The 20,609-nt window shown below is 42.2% G+C and overlaps 1 protein-coding gene across 3 annotated transcripts in view; it reads left to right on the top strand.

Moving 5' to 3' along the window:
- Positions 1–20,609, top strand: part of JPH1 (junctophilin 1) — an 83,581-nt gene that overhangs the window by 5,237 nt on the left and 57,735 nt on the right. For all 3 annotated transcript variants that reach the window (XM_060610746.3, XM_060610745.3, XM_060610744.3), the window contains exon 2: positions 987–1,746. In XM_060610746.3, the coding sequence (XP_060466729.3) occupies positions 987–1,746 (760 nt within the window). The remainder of the gene's footprint in view (positions 1–986; positions 1,747–20,609) is intronic.

Below are 20,609 nucleotides of genomic sequence, written 5' to 3'. Positions count from 1 at the left end.
TTAGTCCAGTTTTTCTAGGGGTAAATAGCATATTCTTTTGAGCCATCATAGCTGTTTACTGTAAAGTCATCTACACCTGCAGACCACAAGACACATAAGCCGTGAGACTGGAAACTTTGTCTTCGCTTAGGAGGGAACTCCTGCTCTCTGAGTGCTTCTAGTCCATGATGTGGCTCATGTAGTGGCAGTGACTAGGGAAATCCATGAAGAGAATGACGGGGAGAAAGCAGAAATCTGGCAAGGAATATAGGGCAAATCTTTGACCATTTCACCTGGAAGTACAAAATGTTAAATTGCCCATTTTTTTCATGTCCCACAATATTCAGGATCTGTATCATATTTGTCAAATCACTCTTCGCTTCAAAAATTTCTCCCAAATCTAAATAATCCTCAATATTAAAGTTTTCCCTGCCCTAAAAAAAGATGGTGAACATGGAAGACAGAAAATGTAAAGTAAAATAATGTGTTTGATGACCCATGTCCTGATCATTAACAATTTTAAGTCTTTTAGCTTGTTGGAATGTTATTGTGACAGACCTAGAGCTTTTAGAGCTTTTCAGCTGAATGAGTAAAATTAAAATTCAGGAAGAGAACTCATTTCATCTTCTGTGACACTGCCTTCCGATGAGGGATTTTGATCAGGGGAGAAAAGTTGTTTTCTAATGATCACTCTTTTTGTATTAGAAAGTGGTGGTTTCATCTGAAACATTCGTATAAATTTTTAAATGAAAAGGAAAATTACCAAACTTGGAAAATGCTAAACAATTACATTGAAACCATTGACACAAAATTACAGGGCGGGAACTCACAAGTGGATGAAACGTAAGGTGTCACTTAGAGTTGACTTGGATACGTGTAGGATTTGACCTTGAGCCTGCCTGCTCTGAGCACCGGGCTCTCCTGGGGCGCACCCAGGTGCTGGCAGGCGAGATCGCACCCCTTCCGCCCCCGACTCACACTGTGCTTTCTTGCCGTCTCTCTCGAAGGTACTTACCAGGGCCAATGGGCCGGCGGCATGCGGCATGGCTACGGCGTGCGCCAGAGCGTGCCCTACGGCATGGCCACCGTGATCCGCTCGCCGCTGCGCACGTCCATGGCCTCGCTGCGCAGCGAGCAGAGCAATGGCAGCGTGCTCCACGACGCCGCGGCCGCTGCCGACAGCCCCGCCGGCACCCGCGGCGGCTTCGTGCTCAACTTCCACGCCGACGCGGAGCTCGCGGGCAAGAAGAAGGGCGGCCTCTTCCGAAGGGGCTCCCTTCTCGGAAGTATGAAACTTCGCAAGTCCGAATCTAAGTCTTCCATCTCCAGCAAACGCAGCTCGGTCCGCAGCGACGCGGCCATGAGCAGAATTAGTTCCAGCGATGCCAACTCCACGATCAGCTTCGGCGACGTAGATTGTGATTTTTGCCCGGTGGAAGACCACGTCGACGCCACCACCACGGAAACGTACATGGGCGAGTGGAAGAACGACAAGCGAAATGGTTTTGGCATTAGCGAGCGCTCCAACGGCATGAAGTATGAAGGAGAGTGGGCAAATAACAAGAGGCATGGATATGGCTGCACCGTGTTTCCCGACGGCTCCAAAGAAGAGGGGAAATACAAAAATAATATTCTGGTCCGTGGAATAAGGAAGCAGCTTATACCAATAAGAAATACAAAAACTAGGGAGAAGGTGGACCGAGCAATTGAAGGCGCGCAAAGGGCAGCTGCCATGGCGAGAACCAAAGTGGAAATAGCAAATTCAAGGTATGTAAATGCAGGGCGGGTGGTTGTGCATGGTCGTTCAAAACAGTGGGATATCAAATATTTTGGTTGTCATTCTGTTGGTAACATCGCCATATTTGCTTCTGTAACTGCCAGAATCAAAGTTAGAAAATGATTAATTCCAATGGAATGAGAGTCAGAAATGTACCTGCACTGTTCTGAACCTGGCCGTCATCGCAAAATGTGGAAGCACATTGAGATCCCCTTGCTGTCACAAACTACTTCCCTAATACTTAACGTCGGGTCACTCGGACTGTGCACATTTTCAGGAATCGAGAAAGTTACTTTCAGGGGTGTGTTGTTTTAATACTACCACAGAGAATGATTTTTTCTTTTTTTCTTTCTTTTTCTTTTTTTCTTTTTTTTTTTTTTTTTTTTTTTTTTTTTTTGAGAAAGGCACCAAGATCTAGATATGGCAGAAATGGAAAGTTACGAGACCAAATCTCCTATGCATTGTTTAAAACAACAGAGCTCAACTGTATGGGAATGGCAGAGGGACTAAGGCTGATACAAATTGTCACATTCTATGCTGGAATGATTAGATCACCGGTGTATTAAAAGGAAAGGGGTGGGGGGAACCTGCCATGGACAGATGGGACTGTCAGTGTGCCAAAGTTGGAAGAAAGTAGAGCAGTAGAGAAGGGATGGAGTGAGTAGGAGATCGCGATGAATTATAGATTGAGAAGTGGGGTGTATGTGGGCACAGAAGGACTATGTGCTTGAAGTTTTGCCATGAATAGCTGGATTTGGGGTCCAAAGAGAGGGATGGAGAAATCTATTGGGAATAGAATTGTCATATTGTAGACAAAAAAAAGAAAAAAAAAGATGGTTATAAATGGAAAATATGATTTTTAGGCTTATTTACATGGCCACCGAATGGCCACAGTATCATGTGACTTGAGGCGTACATTTAGCATAGAATATTAAAAACCCTTTTCTTGCTTCAGTAATATTTTCCTGTAGAAGTAAATGTCCTTTGGAAGCCACAGAATATTAGCGTGTCTTCAGATTTTTATTCTTAGCATTGAATTAAGCTTCTCTTTTCTTTGGTTGAACCATACAAAATTTATGATACTTGAACTTCTTGATGTTCAAAAACTGGCACTTGCACAAGGTTCAACCTTATACTTTCAGACTTTTGAAGTTTCTTTAAAAAATAAAAACTTTATGGTCACTGTTTACTTCTGAGTATCTGAAACATTACTTGGAAAATGAAGAGGTCATGTTTTTTGTGTTATATTGACATAGGTGTCAAAGTTTTCAGGGTTTCCATCTTTATCCCAAACTCCACCTATTTTAAAGTTAATATTGCTTATTGGTAATTAGCATAAACTTTCGGGAAGGGCCTCTCCGCTCTTCTCTGTTGAGCATATTTTATTTTAGACCACAGTTTCCCTAATAGCCAAGCGTTGAATTACTTGCTTTTCAGTTTGCTTATAGATGGGATACTTGGCATCTCTAATCTTACTGGCTTCCTGGCCCTCAGCTAACTTTTGAGCTAGTGCTATACCTTTGGTTATGCCCTGGCCTCTAATTTTAAATGCACTCCTGGATTTTTCCATTTGCTTTCACCTTACAACCTAGTGATCCTAGTAGAAGCAGTTTGATCTCTGCAGATGCAAAGTAAAACTGTGCAGGACACTCTAGCAAATGATTTTCTTAAGCTTGTTTTAATTATTGACTTTTATGATTAGTTTAAATGGGAGGAATCTACATAATGAAAGGGAAAGGCTTGTAATGCAAGGATCTCTGATTATACTAGTATCATAAACTCCTACCCAAGTGCTAGCCACATCCTCTCTGTTGAAAATCTTTTGGGGGTAGTGGTAATATAGTTTGAGATTACTGTGTTGTACAGTTTTTAATCAAATATACTTTTGGCCAGTTAACTACTTCCTAAAAATTTCACCTAGCTATCTTTTCAATGCTCAATTCATTATAGTAAGTGAAATAAGCCGGTCACAGGACAGATATTGCATGATTCCACTTAAGTGAGGTGTCTAAAATGGTCAGACTCCTAGAAACAGAGACTAAAATTGTGGTTGTCAATGGCTGGAGGGAGGAGGAAATGGGAAGCTGCTGTTGAACAGGTATGAAGTTTCAGTTAAGCAAGACGATTGTGCATGCAGTTAACAATATTGTGCACATAAAAATTTGTTAAGAGGGTAGATATCATGTTAACTCTTCTAACTACAGTAAAAAAATATATGTATACTATTTGGATGATGCAATAGAGAAAACAAAATTCTCAAGTAACCTTTTATGTCTTCCTTACTTTCATTGTGTTACTCCTCTTTCCAGATTCCTTGCTTTAATGATACTTCAGATATAGAGTTTTGCCACTTGTTTTTGTAGAAAATAGCTGATGGATTGACATTCCCCTTCAGTAGCTCTGAGTTTAAAGTTCTACATTCTTTTAAAAGCTTTTTTTTTTTTTTTTAAACAAAGAGAGGGACACCTGGCTGACTTCATTGGTTGAGCCTCAGACTCTTGATTTTGGCCCAGGATCATGGGATTGAGCCCCACGCTGGGCTCCATGCTTAGCCTGGAGCCTGCTTGGGATTCTCCATCTCTCCTTCTGTATCTCCCCTGCCCCAGCATGAAAGCATGCTCTCATTAAATGAATGAATGAATGAATGAATGAATAAATAAATAATAGGAAAAAAAAGCTTCCATTAAGGTTTTGGAGATTGCTGGCGGGGGGGGGGGGGGGGGGGGGAGGAGGGAAGAACTTCTTGCTATATTGTCATAAACCATGGCTCTTTATAATGTCTCAGTATCTGCTCAGTACTTCCTGGACCCTCCAGTAGTTACTGTTAGTGTTTTGGTTTTACAAAATAGCAAAAGTTTAAGAACATAAGGTGACATTCTCCCCTTCATCCTGCCCCAGTAATGGCAGAATAACAACTAGAAATAACTACCTCCTGGCAGCTGCTGCTCTCAAAATCACTTGTTCGCCATTAGCAACAGAGGGAGATGATAACTTTAATAGTTACTGACCATCTTAGTTTGCCACCCAGATAGTGCTAATCATTATTCTGTTGCTGTTATTTCATAGGCTGTGGAGAATTTTTGTTACTTAAGTCTCAGGGAGTTGGATCCATTTGTGTACCATCACCTTATATTATCCTGAAGCAAAGCTTCAAGTTGGCTTTGAGAGAAAATAATTATATCCTCCTCAGGGAGATCAGGGGACATGGAACCAACCAACTTGAGCCCAGAAGGTCTGTGGACCTTTCTTTTGCTTTGTTGAATAGGGAGTAGTGGTGTATCTCCGTAGGAAATGCACAGGAGGCGTATTTCAGAAGACTTATTGTGGGCCCCTGTTTAATTCTTACAGATAAGAGAACGTGGGGAATCATGTTACCAGTAGATAGTAAAAATAATGCAGCAGATAAAGAATCAGTAGATACTGATCCTTTACTAGCAGGTTAGCACTTAAAAAGTGATAGCTCTGGGGCGTCTGGGTGGCTCAGTTGGCTGAGCATCTGACTTCAACTCTGGTCATGATTTCACAGTTTGTGAGTTCGAGCCCCGCATTGGGCTCACTGCTGTCAGCGTGCAGAACCTGCTTTGGAACCTCTGTCCCCCTCTCTCTTTGCCCCTCCTCTGCTTACACTGTCTCTCTCAAAAATAAACATTTTTTAAAAGAAAGAGTGAAAACTCTAAGGGGTGCTATTAATTTGCTGACTCCTGTAACTTTTCCTCAGGTTTCTGTTCTGATCTAAAAAGTACCAAATGTATAAGATTTAACAAAATGTTTTCTTCCCTTTTTTGTCTTGGTCCTGCGGGTAAAAATCACCTGCTAGAATCGAGAAACTGTCTCAACCTTGTTTTTAAAGAAAGGTTCAAGATGTAGGGGAGCAGCTCTGAATATCTCAAGCCCCTCACATTCAGAGGCCGAGAGCAACGCTGTGCCCAAGATCACCCTTCCATACCTGTTGTTTCAATGACAGTTCTCATTTGGGCGTTTTTACCCCATTTAACTCTTGTCTTCAGTAATTTCTTAAGACATGTTCAGAGTACTGTTTCTTGAGAAAAATATTTTAAGGAGTTTTAAAGTGAGGAATTTGGCTGAGATAGCATATGAGTGGCCCTCAGAGAACCACTCTTTTCTGGAAAAAGATCGTTTAGAAAAGGATATAGACAAAAGAAGAGGTTTGTAAACTCTGAGCCCCAGAGGACATGGTTATCATGCTAAAGGATGGAAGAGAATTGGCTTAAAGCAGTTGAGAACCTGGGGCATCTGGGGGGCCCAGTCAGTTGAGTTTTGAACTTTGGTCCAGCTCATGATCTCATGGTTTGTGAGTTCAAGCCCCACATCGGGCTCACTGCTGTCAGCACAGAGCCCACTTCGGATCCTCTGTCCCCCCCTCTCTTTGCCCCTCCCCCATTTCCACTCTCTCTCAAAAATAAACATTTGAAAAAAAATGTAAAGCAATTGAGAACCTTAGGCGTTTGTTTGTACTGCCTTCATTGAAGCACACAGATTCGAAGAAAGGAAATAAGGTGGGAATGTAGAGTGGAATGGAATAGTTACCCTGTTCTCTGACTCTGTGGCCAGACTGCCTGAAGCTGGGACGGTGCTCACTCGACTGGGCAGGCTTCCAGGACTACCGTGACGTGTCAGTGACTGCTGCTCCCAGCCTCTCCTGAACTTCAGGGGGTAACAGCAGGGCCAGTAATGTCAGGAGGGAGCCTTGTGCTGTCCCTGGCCCAGCACTCTCCCTGCCAGGCCTGTCACAGATGTAGTTGTACAGGGGACAGAAGCACCAGGTCGGATGTGGAGGCCTAAAGCCCAAGGAACTGGTGCACAGGTGTGCCTGCTGCACCTGTTTTCACAACTAGAGATTGGATTCCATGTTGCCAGGTTTGGACTTGAATATGAAAAATGACATCATTTTTTTCAAAACTCCTACATAAAAGACATATTTTCCATACTTTTTTTAATGTTTATTTTTGAGAGAGGGATAGAGAAAGAACGATTGGGGGAGAGGCAGAGAGAGGGAGATGCAGAATCTGAAGCAGGCTCCAGGTTCTGAGCTGTCAGAACAGAGCCTGACACGAGGCTTGAACCCATGAACCTGCAAGATCATGGCGTGAGCCAAATTTGGATGCTTAACCCAGGCACCCCATGCTTTTTCATTTAAAAAGGTATTTTAAGGGGCGCCTGGGTGGCTCAGTCGGTTAAGCGTCCGACTTCAGCTCAGGTCATGATCTCACAGTCCGTGAATTTGAGCCCTGCATCGAGACCTGTGCTGACACCTCAGAGCCTGAAGCCCGTTTCAGATTCTGTGTCTCCCTCTCTCTCTGCCCCTCCCCCATTCATGCTCTGTCTCTCTCACTGTCAAAAATGAATAAATGTTAAAAAAAATTTTTTTTAAATAAAAAGGTATTTTATGATTTCTTACCACTCTCCCTGTTTCTTCCATGGCTTGAATGATTCAGCCACGACAGCTTTCCTGAAGTTCTAAAGGACATCTTTGCTCATCCCTTCCCTCTTCCTGGTGGCCTGGCTCCAGCCAGCTGCTCAGGGCTGCTCTGTCTTCAGGTCTAGGCATCAAGTCTCCTCTTCATGGAGGGTGTACCCAACCCCATACCCTCCCACTCTACTGCCACCCCCTTCCACCTAAATGCCCATTTGTCTGAGCTCTCGTCTAGTTCAGTATGTTTGTTTCACATCTCTTTCTCCAACTAGATCAGAAAGCCAGGCCCTGAAAGCAGCTTTGCTCACTTTGGTACACCCCAGGAGCTAGTTTAGATCAGGGCACTTTGGTAAGGGCTCCGGTAAATATTTGATGAATGAGTGAATTAAATTCTCACTACTTAGGCTGTAAACACTGCCAGTGCTTCTGTTTTCTTGGGCATTTATAAACCAGCTTTAAAGGAAGGAAACATAGCTCTCATAATTCATCATGCTATAATCTGACTGTAGTGAAGGAAGTAAAGAAAATGCAAAAGTGCATGTTACAGGTACCTTTTTCCTTAACTATGTCAACAGCATTAAAAAATCATAACAAAGGCAAGGCTGGGAAATAAGAACTTGAGGTTAAGCCAAACTCTTATCTCCATTCTTCATAGGTGTGAGCTGGTCTAGTGATACATGTGAGTGCTTCCCGTAAACAGATATGGAAACTCCAGGAAGTCAGCTTATACTCACTATAAAAATACTAGCTCATCCCTACCTGGTTGACATCACCAAAATATGGGATAAATCAGAGCAGAGCCTAAGAGCTTACTGTTTTTTAAAAACCTGTTTGCCAGATGCTCACTTGTCTTTTTTTCCTTTTGAAAGTTTTTCTTGTCTTACCTCTTTCTTTTTCCTGGTCATTTTTCTTAAGCTCAAAAAATAGCGTTCAATGGAACAGTTCCTCACAAGATTACTTGACTTGATTCATTTCACTTATTAGTAATTAAAACCCAGAGTCAACCATGAGTCAGTGCACATTATGGATCCAAATAAACTTCTCCCAATTTTAGAAAAAAAAAGCTGAGTCTCTTCCAAGTTATTGTGAAGAGCCAGGAATTTGAAATTCTTAAATTCAGTTGGAGAAAAGGATTCTCGTTCTCTTTTGCAAATCAAAATTCTACTTTATATTCTATCTTTATTTCTTTTCTGTAATGTTAGTAGTCCTATCATATCTTTAAAAAGCATTGTAGATTATCAGACCATTGTAGATGATCTTCTACTGGGGCTCTGGTTAATGTTCAGTTTTTAACGTAAGTGATTTTTTTCAGGAAGGTTGAATTTTTCTGTAATGCCTTGTAAGCCATTTTAATGAAGAGGCTGTTAAGTAGGTAAAGTGATTTTGGAGGAAATCACCTAAAATATGGGAATTCACTACTGAGGAGAGCATTAATTATTTGCCTTATTTAGGCCTCCTGTACTCTTCCATATCAACCTCTGCTACCCGTCACCCCTTTCCCTGTTATCACCAGCTCTTCTACAAGCAGATTCCAGAGGCTTCGTTAATACACGCAGGCTGGGGTGCAAAAAAGTTATTGTAAATGGGAATTGATAGTTGCCTCTTTCTTCACAAGAGAGTTGTTTTAACAGTTGAATGAGAGAGTGGGTATCATAGGGCTTTATAAACTGTAAATAACCATATATAGTTTACATTTTGTGAGATGTGTCGCCATTTAGTGGGTCATTACACATAACAGGGGAACCTACTGTGTTATGGGAATCTTGTTTCTGAGGATCTTTCTTGAAAAAACTCTTCCACCTGCCCTCTCGAGTCCAGCCCCATTCAGAAACTGAGGCCTTGAGGTGGCCGGGTGTTCTAATGATTTAACAAGTAGGTTCAAGCAATACAAATTTCACGAAAATTAGTCTTATGCCGTAATAATGAGAGGGTCACACAGTTATCCAGACTTCCGGGCCATTAGAAACATACTTTTTTAAACCTGGGGATCATAGAGGCATGGCTTTCCACTTTGATTAAACAGAGAACATAAGGAGGAGATGCTGTGTGTGGTGTGCATGGGATACGAGGTAGCGTTCAGTCCTGCGGAGATCAACTTGGTGAAAACTGGAGCAAAAAGACAACGTTCTAAGGGGAGGGTAAGCCAGGTTTTTGGGACACATGTCACCCTTGTTTTAACTATAGAAATCAGAGTTGGCTTAGACGGTACAAACCGCAGCAGGTTCGATCTCCTTTATCTCTGAAACGTGACATTTTCCTGATGCCGTAAATACGAAGAGTTAAAGCAGCAATGGCTTTCTCACATACATGATGAAAGCCACAAGTGTGATAGCATCCATGTTCCATCCCATGTGCTCCTGGAGACAGAGCCTCTGTCTGCTGGCGAGTGGCAGAGCTCTGCATGCACGCTCACAGAGCCAGGAGACTCCTCTGAGCGGCAGCTGCCCGACAGCCAGAGGACCCCGCTCACAACTTTCCATCATGGATTAAGCTGACTCCGCCAATCTCACTTTACTCAAGACACCAAACTGGCCGCTTGCAAGACTAGTGCCTTGCAAATCTTTGAGATGCTTTTCTTATTATAGATGAAATATGAACATTGTGTTTAGGAACAGGATCCAACAAATGCCAAAGGTATTTATGTAACTCATTCAGGTTTAGTACAACGGCCCCTTGAGAATAAAACTAAATAAGCCTTTAATAATTTTGCCCTTCTATTTTAGTCGGTGTTTCACATTTATTTGTATAATATGCTTCAATTCAAAATAAGCTTCTTTATCAGAAATTTAATTAACATGTAAGGAATCAAGATTGCCTCCAAAAGAGTGCAACTCTTTGAAGTCAGATCTTCTTAGGAATTCCCTGTGTGCCGAAAGAAACTTATTCAAGTCAAGTAAAATACATTAATTCATTTTCTAACATTTTAAAAATAATTGTGCCAGAGATTAACAAATAACTGTTAGATTTTTGTCAGTTTTCTTTTGAATAAGTTTAAAATTTTGCTGAGTTTTACTACATAAAGTCCATCAAATTTTGATCTCAATTGGCTTGGTCCAGAGATCCCTGTTTAATTTTTTACATTGGTGTAAGAGCTTTTTGAATTAGTATTTCAAGATTTCCTAACTCACTTCCATCCATTAAGGGAAAGGTTTGATATTCTTATGGGGACCCTACTAAGTCAAAACATGTTAAGGAAAAATCCCAGAGAAGCTGGACTTTCAGGTTAAGGAGTAGGAATGGAGGAGTGTCTGGTGATGGGGCCATACCCACCCACTGCCGGCCCTCGTCCCTCATTCCCACCCCTGCTGTTCACCCTAGCAATTTGAGAATGAGTTGAGCTGTGACTGATAGATACCTTGCAAAGATGAAAATGCCCTGGAAGGGTCATTAGCTAACACGTTAGTTAACACCCTGGTCTGAACTTGCAGAAAAGAGTCTAAGTTACCAGCCCATTTTATAAGGTTTGGTTTTTTATCTCAGGGAAATAATGATTTTAATCACTCTTATAATATTAATCGATGACATACTATGTAAATGTAAAATTATGATTAGGATCCAGCTCTTCCCATCATAGAGCCTGGTTAGGACAGATAAAATTGAAATTACCCAGGCACCTGGGTGGCTCAGTCCATTATGCAGCCAACTCTTAATTTCTGCTCAGGTCGTGATCTCACACTTATGAGATCCCTCCCTCATTTGCTCACGCATGCACGTGTGTTTTCTCTCTCTCAAAAAATAAAAATGCAGTTACCTCTCAGGTGATTGGCACCTGGCTACAAGCTTAGATAGCACATAGGAGGAGCTTAGTCATAGCCTGGGGCCGGAGGCATGATTGTGCAGGTGGTATCCAGCTTGTATCCAGCTGGTACAAAGGATAATGGCCCACATGTATTTGGGGTATTGTAAAATGTTTGGTATGGCTGGAAAAAAGACTACTTAGGTGTGGGGGGTGTTGAGAGATGAAGTGGAGATGAGATGAGGGGCTCACTGACCTATAAAGGGGGAGTTTGGACATTATCCCAAAGTCCGAGGAGAGCTACTGATAGTTTTAGGCAGAATTACATGATCAAATTTAGAAAGATCACTCTGGATGCAGGTGATATAGGGACTGGGAAGAGTAAGGGGCAATACAATTGGAGGCCGATTAAGTGGTAATGTGCTAACTAGCAATCTAGGTAAGAGCCCATGGGCTGAGCTAAGCAGTGACAGCGGGGATAGAAAGAAGAAAATGTATGGTGACAGCGTCCCAGGCAGACTCCATAGGACTTGATGGTTGGTTGAATAAATGTGGCAAACCTAGAAGAGGCAGAGTCAGAGTGACCCCTGAGTTTCAGGATTGGCCAACTGGATGGATGCTAGTACTGTTTATTCAGACAGGGACCGGAGAGGAAAGTATGGGTTTAGAGAGGAAAATTGGTTTGGATTTTGACTTCTTGAATTGGGAGATGCTGGCCCCAAAGACAAAAGGGAACATAGCCTGGAATTCAGATTTGTACCATACATAAAGAGCTCAGACCCAACCCTGAGGAACAAAGACATTTATGAGGCACATTGCAAAAGAGGAATTCCACGTCCAGGATACTGGAGGCAGCTCTTTTAAAGAAGTACAAATAAAGCACTTCTCATGTTAAGGACTAGGAGGAATCTGTTGCCTTAAGACCATGCAATTCAGGTATCAGAATATCTATTCTTGAATTTGTGAAATTATGCTTTCTAAGATTTGTGCTCAAAGGACCTACCCAGTGAGCAAGATCTGTTGGCCTGTTTCTTTCTTGGCAACATCCTGGAACAAAATATCACCCTCACAAATTATTGTGCTGAAGAAACATCCTTTGGCAAACATTTATTTAGTGCCAGCTCTGTCCAAATACGATAGATACTAGGCCCTAGGAATACAATGATGAATAAGAAACAAAACTTGCCGTTGAGAGCAAATACCCTGGGGCGGTGTGTGTTGGGGGTGGGGGGTGTCCTAGCACTTCCGTGTGGCAGGTTGGGAGCTGTGAGCCGGATGGGGGCTGTGAGGTGGAAGCACCCACTGGGAAGCACCTGACCCGACTGGGTGAGCTTGTCACCAACACTCCCCTGCGCTGTTTGCACAAGCAGCTCTCTGCCTGGAACGCCCTCACACCCACGCCCCTTTGCCTAACCTCTCTTAGTCCTTTGTGATCACGCTCAAGGTCCATACGGGACTGAATTAAAAAAACCTAACAAAATGTCTTTTCGTAGATGTAATTTTACCCCTGACAATAGCAGTGCTATCAACGGAATATACATAGGTAAGAGTTGAATAGTACTAGGGAGAGGATGACTAGCACTTTCTTTAAAAAACAACAGCAACAACTAATGGGGCCCCTGGGTGGCTCAGTCACTTGAGTGTCCAACTTCGGCTCAGGTCACGATCTGACAGTTCATGAGTTCGAGCCCCGCGTCGGGCTTGCTGCTGTCGGCACAGAGTCTGCTTCAGCTCCTCCGTCTCCCTGTCTCTCTGCCCCTCCCAGGCTTGCGTGCAGGCGTGCATGCTCTCTCTCTTTCTCTCTCAAAAGTAAACGTTAAAAAAAAAAAACTATTAAATTTTTCAGGGTGCCTGGGTGGCTCGGTCTGTTAAGCATCCAACTCTTGGTTTCGGCTCAGGTCATGATCTCACGGTTTGTGGGTTCTAGCTGCATATCAGGCTCTGTGCTGACAGTGCAGGGTCTGCTTCGGATTCTCTCTCTCCCTCTTTCTCTGCCCCTCCCTCACTCGCTCTGTCTCTCTCTCAAAAATAAACTTAAAAAATTTTTTTAAGTTTTTCAATAGTTAAATAATTTTAAATCACATTTTAACTTATCTCTGCATAGAGTCTTTAAGATGTGACTTTTGATGGTAGCAGAATCCCAGCATCATTTGGACATAGAAACATCAAAGTTAGCTATTTTGCGGTAAGTTGATTTTTTGGCGGTGTTTCCAGCTGAGGAAGCAGTGTCGACACCGCTAAACATTTCCCCCACGTATCCTACGCACCAGTGCAAGCACTCTTCCCCTTTTGCTCTGAGGATTGCAATTTCGGTGATGCCTTTTGGCCACATACAAACAAAGCTGACCTGGTTGAGTGCTTACCTGGTGCCTGAACCTGTGCCGTGACCTTGGCATCTGTAACCTCCCTTAATCCCCACAGCAACCCCGTTAGTGACGTAGAAAGGTCACAAAACAAGTAGGTGCCCTGTGTAGGGTGGACCCCAGGCAGCACAGCATCAGAGCCCAAGCCACTAGATTTTGAGAATTGGGGTAGGAAATTTTTTCCTTTTACCCCACGTACCTGCCTTAGGCTCATAAAGGAAGATCCATCTGGGAGCAGTGTGATTTAGTCATATGCTTCATTTTGCCAGTTTCATTTAACCAATATTCGTTTGATAGCCACAAATCTTGTGGATGAGACAAACAGACGGATAATGTCAGTTTAATATGGTAAATTCTAAGAAAAACTGAAACCACATCAGAAGAAAGAACACTGAACACATGTGGGGCTGAGCCTGTGCTGTGCAGAGTGAATCGAGATTCCGCAGGAAGCAAATGGTGGCAAGGATGCCCCAGACAGAAGGAGTATCTGGAGGAAGATGGAGTGGGATAAAAGTACATAGGGTAGGTTCCTACTGGCCTTTGGATAGAGGTGACATTGCCTCTCCAGGTGCGGTCCATCCACCCCCTGCAGCAGATCAGAAGGGGCACTTAAAATCTTCTGGCTCCCACCTACTGCTGATTTCACATCTCTTTGGGTGAGGCTCAGAAGTTTGGTTTTGCAAGCTTCCCAGGTTATTCTGAGGTATGCTGAAAGTTGATAAATGTAGGTTAAGATAGGATAGCAAATGATGTCATGAAGGTTTGGGAGCTGGATTGTCTACTGTTTGTTGGCCTTGGGGAGTCTTTGAAGGAAGGTGAGCAGGGAACCATCTGTCTCTGAGATGGATATAAGTGGGGCCAAGGCTGTGGAGGGCCTGGGCTGTGGACAGATGATAAAGACCCGTGCCCTTGCCTGAGAAGCAGGAAATGAAATTAGCAGGAATTGGTGGGTAGAAGTGGTGGGCAAGGAACAGAGGCACATCTAAGACATTTGTGCGTGTGATATTCTAATGCTTCTGAATAAGATTAGTGAAAAGGTTCATCATTCCTGGAATGTGGGTCATTTATTTCAAACATATAAAGTAAAGTAATCTTTCTGGGTCTCTCATCAGTGGAGATGAGGAAGTGAGGAACTGGACCACACTGTCACAGAAAGCCCAAGTCTGGGCCTCCACTGTTGTGTGAATTCCCTTCCTTTGCCAGTTTTTGCACTTCACAAAACCACACCAACAATATTTCTTACAGAAATTATTCAGATAGGAAACATGGTGGAACATATCACTGACGTTTCACTTTTCCAACTCCAGATTTGTCCTCATTCAGAAGATGGTGTACTGAAAGGACAAATGTCCTATTGTGTATACTGTTAGGAACAAGATTATAGTGAGGGACATATCACCAAAATCAAAACCATTTTTGAAGTACCCATAAACATTCCAGGAGCAAAACTCACATGCCAATCATTCTTGATCATCTGAGGGCTATTATTCAATGCTTACACACTTAGTACTGCCCTAGACCTGCAGTGAGAGAAAGGAAGCATGGGCCTGAATCTTCCACAAGTTTAGGGTTGATTGGAGAGACCTCATACCTGTAGGGAGTCGTTAAATAATAAGACACCAATTCATTCAGTCAGCTGTTTATTAGTGCCTGCCTCATCCCATACAGGTCTTGAAGTAGTTTATGTAAATGTCTGAATGGTCAGTCTTACGGGAATTAAAAAAGAATAGATGGACCAGTCCATAAAGCACCTCCCAAGGTTTTTTTTGCTTGGCCACTAGGAATATTTTGAGGTCTTTTTTTTTTCATGTTACCTCACAAACTTGACAGAGCATTTTTCAAAATTATGTTATTCTTCTTAACTCCTCACTAAATCAGAATAACTTTCAGCCCATTGTTGGAATGATTAAAATCTAATTATAGAGTGAGCAGACAGTCTCTAATGTTTCATTCTATAAATGAAAACAAAGGAAAGACAACCATGTGTAACAGTTTTCTCCCCGCCCCCTTCAGAATCTCCAGTAATAGGTTAATTTTGTGGTGTTAAAGTTCAGTTACTAACATTTACTCTTGAAAAGTTTTCTTTAAATTACAGTTTGCTATATTTGTAACAGTTACAGAGCCTCCTCTATTCAGTGCCTGATAATGGAAATTTCAAAGGAAACAGAAGGCATAAGCCAACAAAGGGAAGGAAAAAAAAGCCTCAAGAATCCCCCCATAAACAGTGTCTATGTGAACGTGTATGCATATGAATCTATGTAAATTCATGTGTATAAGATGCTGGTCCTAAGGGAATGCCGAGTAATGAGAAGGGGGAGAAAAATGAGAGAGACAGCATGAGTAAAGGATGTTCTGGTATAATTGGCGTGTCAGGTGGAATTGGTCTGGAAAGATTTCATAAAGAGTTTGAGCCTTGAGCGATATTTTGAAGGGAAGCGAAGGCATGATTTGTCACAGAGGCAACAGAGATTTTACCAGGTAGGGCAAGAATAGTGTCTCTGATGACTCACAGCCTGAAGAGAAAGAAAAATGCTTCAAGGCAGTAGAGATCACCAGTGTTCATTATCTATGGGCATTACTGTGTCCGTGTGCTTCGCTGCAGTAGGTATTACTTTTGGCCTCATTGCCTTATTAACCTTTTGATGTTCTATGTTGATATTCCGTGGTGACTCCCATGGCCAACAGAACATGCAAACAAGGGTCTTTCACATGCAGACCCTTCCCTCTCCCCCTCCTCCTACCACCCAGGAAAAAAAACTATCCAGAAAGTTAGTAAATTTGGGCGTAGCAGTAGTGGTGCTAGTCTGAAGTCCCTGAAAGCTAATGCGGTTGGTTTGTAGAAAAGAATAAAAATCATAGGAAGGTGGGAGGCTAGGGACACCGGATCTAACATTTCTGTTAGATCTTTACTCTGAAGCTTCATCCTCTTTTGAGAAATCTTACAATATGTGTACAAAAACATACTCAAAACCCTTCTGGATTGTACACCCCACTGCTGGTGTGTAGAATGTAAGAGGCACAGTATTTTGCTTTGTAGTGGGTGGTGTAGAGTACAGCTGAGTCATGGTGAGAGAGGAGGACAATTAGATAAGGGTGCTGACTATTGAAGGATCTTAAAAGCTCTAATCAGGTGTTATGCAACACACAAGTGGAAACCGTTTCAGAGTCCTGAGGAAGTTAGTAACATGATCAAAACAACATCTGAGGAGAATGGTTTTAGCTGTCATGCACAAGGTGGACTGGAAGCAGAGTTGGGACAGGACCATCAAGGGCATGAACAAATCAGTCTACATGTGAAAAACTGGATCCTTGAAAATGGTAAAGGAGAACTCATCTTGTATATCACTGGTTGTGTGCAAGAGAGTTAAAACCCTAAGGATCTGAGCATAGTCAGCTAAGAGCACACATGGACCGTATATAATGGTGGTGACACTTTGGGGAGAGGGATAATGAATCTTTGAATCCCGGACTTTCAAAGAAGAACAAAACAAAGAGATTCCTGTAAGGATGGTGCTCAGAAGCCTCTAAATGGTGCATTTAAGAGCTTCCAACGGAAATGAAAACATCAACATCAAAGATTTCCATAGTCACTTGTAATAGTTGTTAGGAAAATGAGTAGAGAAGGCTTGGGTAGAGAAATGTAGAAGGAATCATTGGAGATAGCCATTTGTGGAAACGGGAATTATTTTATACTAAGAGAAGTTTTAGGCAAGATACTGGCCAAGGTTTGGGGTTATAACCAACATCTCTATTCGCATAATTCTGTTGTCTGAAATCAAGTCAAATTAGCAAATCCTTTTAATTTTTTATTTACTCCATTAATAGAGTAGCCATCGAAGTATCTAGATGGTCAGCCGTATAGTAATCAGAGCTTTCATTAACTCTTTATGCTGCCTGTTGTAAAAGGTTGAAATTGACATCTATGATTTTCTTTGCCTTAGAAAAGGTATCTTTGATTTTTGATTCGTTGTTGTATATACAAAATGGATCAAGAAAATAAGCACATGACTTGCATGAAGATGCCTGAGTTACTAATTAAACAAAAAGCATGAAAACTTTGCAGAAGCTAATTTCAGGCCCCAAACCTTATCAGCTGGGACCTCCCTCCAGAAGGACATAAGTAGGCATTTTACCTACACAGAGGAGGTAGGACCAAGAGCAGCGAGTGAGTTACGAGTCTTACAAAGAGCACGTGAGTTCAGCTTAAGATCAAAACCACGGGAGAACCGGGCGTCTGTTTTGTGATGATTGTGTTCCACAGTAGCATCTACATTTTTTTCTCTCCCCGGGTCTCCCCCTTGCAAACTCGTTGCAAGTTTATTTTGTTTGACCCCTCTCTGGTTTGTAATAGAGAATCTGCCTGGCCTCCCAGAGCAGGAGTGTCCAGGAACACAGTCCACCCTGCCTGCAAATTCTTGCAGTGGCAAGTCCCAGCTTGAAGAGGCCCCCTGCTCAGCAGGGTCTGACCAATCACCTGAGAGATCACCCCTCCTGCTGGAAATCAGGCAGGTGCAGGTGTGCTTGATGAGGTCCAGGGGTCTCTGTTGAGCGGTCTCAATTTTTCCATTAAGAAGAAACTGGTTACCTGTATATTGTGGTCTAGTCGGTCAGCAGTTTTTCTTATTCTCATGAAACAGGAAAATATGAAAAGAAAAACAACTTTCACTAAATGATGAACACTTATTAAATGAATCAAAATATAAAATTGTAGCTCTTTCAAAAGCGTGGATTATATCGAGTCATGCTTTATAACTTTTGTCTGTCGGAGAGGACTCTGAATTAGCTAAGAATGTAAAAATTTAGGTGTTCAAGCCATGGAGATTAAGGAGTTAAGGATTCCTTAATCAAGGATTCCTTAATTAAGGATTAAGATTTTTTTTTTAGGAAAACAAAGGTAAAACTTGTAGACAAATAAATATATTTACAGTCCCTGTACCAAGCAGGTGTAGTGACTTTTAGGAGCTTAAAATAGGCCATATGTAGCTGGTTTTCCTCATGACATTTTCAAGATTTTTTTTTCTCTTAATTTTTTTTGTTTTCCTTTTCTTCATCCATTGTATCTCTGTATACAGTTAGTATGAAATTCTGCTCACCTCAGTACTAAATAATTTTTAGAAATCTGAGTTGCTGCTGAACTAATGAACTATAAAGCTGTTTAGAATTACTATAAGTTTTTCCTAATAATTACTTACAAATCTAAATATGCTGGAATCATTCTTAGTAAGAGCTATGAGAGTTATGCCCAGAATAAGATGTTTCTTATACCTAGTAAGAAAATGATAATTGTGAGTAAGTGGTCATTTTTGGTCATTTTTAGACTTCAGTAGTCTACTTTATGTTTATTAATATAGACTGTGTAGCAAATAAAGCTAATTCTATCTTACACGGTACATGGGATCCAGCACAAGTATCAAGAACTCATAGGCACTTGAAGTACTTGGTTTTGATTCATTTGTCATCTCTTTCTTTAAAATTTTTTAATGTATTTATTTATTTTTGAGAGAGACAGGGACAGAGAGAGAGGGAGACCCAGGATCTGAAAGCAGGCTCCAGGCTCTGATATGTCATCACAGAGCCCGATGTGGGGCTCAAACCCGTGAACCCCGAGATCATGACCTGAGCCGAAGTCGGACACTTGACCAACTGAGCTCCTCATTTGTCATCCTTGAGTTGATTTTCTCCCCCAGGGATTTAAAATCCACCTCAAAGCTAAGACCTCATCAGGTTTCTGATGGTTCATATGTCAGTTCAATACTGCATAAATATATATATATATATATTTTTTTTTTTTTTTAATTTCTGTGCTGAGATCATTGCTTAAAAGTTTTTAAGTTTAATGAAAACGATCATTCATTACTGAGTCCTTTATGGCTAGTGACACCGATTTCCTAGGGCTCAGTTACAACACACACATGAAACCTGAGCGATAGGAGACAAGCAGGTGAAAGAGTTGAAGTTTGAGAGGTCTGATTCACTCATCACCTGGAGACTGTATCCCTTTCTCAAACAGGCTCAGAGCAGGGCCCAGGAGCGAGACCCCAAGAAACCCATTCACAGTCAACCTGAAGAACATCCTGCTCTTCCTCATGGTATTGGCCCCACCTTATGTTTGGGGACCAGGATGCCAGAAAGACTCTGGGAGCTGAGCAAACTGGGCTGAGGTAGGAGATTTTATTCAGATGTCATCTAACCATGTGACATATTAAGCCTTAGATTACTCATCAAAAAATGGGATGATTTGGCATCCAACTCACGGAAGTTGGGAGAATTCAATTTGCCCCTAACACAATAAGTAGCACTCAGTAGGTATTAAATGAACTGATAGAACCAGCAGTCCTTGAATACTTCCGTGTCGAGTACTGTATAAAAACAGCCCTCACCCTCTGAGGCATATTCCAAGGCAGGAGAGGGAGGAGAAAAGCAGCAGATTCTATGATGTGATACAGCAAAAGACAGTGCATATAAGAAAGCAACAGAAGATTGCTAGGTATCTGGAGGAACTGAGAGAGACTTCAAGGGGCAACTCTTGGGCCGTCTTGAGACAAGTAGGCATTGCCGGGAACAGAAGGGGAAGAAAGACTTGCCTAACAGAGGGAGCCACATGGGGAAAAGCGTGGAAGATTTAGACCTCTCGTTTGTTCCTTCCCTGATAAAATGCTATTGTCATTTATACTCCTGGGGTTCCAGGACATAGAGAGGCAGTGTGTGCTCTTTGTGGTTAAGAACACATGCTGTGGGGGCGCCTGGGTGGCTCAGTTAAGTGTCCAACTTCAGCTCAGGTCATGATCTTGTGGTTCGTTTGTTAGTTCAAGCTCGGCTTCAGATCCTCTCTCTCCTTTTCTCTCTGCCCCTCCCCTGCCTCCTTTTCTCTCTGCCCCTCCCCTGCTCGCACTCTCTCTCTGTCTCAAAAATAATTAAACATTAAAAAATTTTAAGAAAGAACACAGTGGCTACAGTCTGGGTTCAGATCCTGGCACTGTCAGTGATGAAACTCGGGCCTCACGTGCCTTTGTCTGCACAGTGGGGAAAGAACAATAGCTCTTCGCAGGATTATTGTGAGGGTTAAGCGAGGTAATAAATTTGAAGTGGAAAGTGGATGCTGGTTCACGTTAGAGTAAATGTTGTAATTATTTCAATCAGTGGTTCCTGAATACCACTCTGCACAAGCAGGAAGAGTGGGTGCTTTGGGAGAAACCAAAATGAGAGAGAGAGAAATGGCCCTGTCCTCCAGGAAATTTATAACCTAGTGGCAGAGATGGATAGGTCAACAACTTGCAGTGCAGCTGGAAATTAAACAAGAGCTATGTGGAGGTTAAAGCG

This window comes from Panthera onca, chromosome F2, assembly GCF_046562875.1.
Source record: "Panthera onca isolate mPanOnc1 chromosome F2, mPanOnc1 haplotype 2, whole genome shotgun sequence".
In the NCBI taxonomy this organism is placed as follows: domain Eukaryota; kingdom Metazoa; phylum Chordata; class Mammalia; order Carnivora; family Felidae; genus Panthera; species Panthera onca.
The sequence above is the reverse complement of the archived record's forward strand: the minus strand, read 5'-3'. Positions and strand labels throughout refer to the sequence as shown.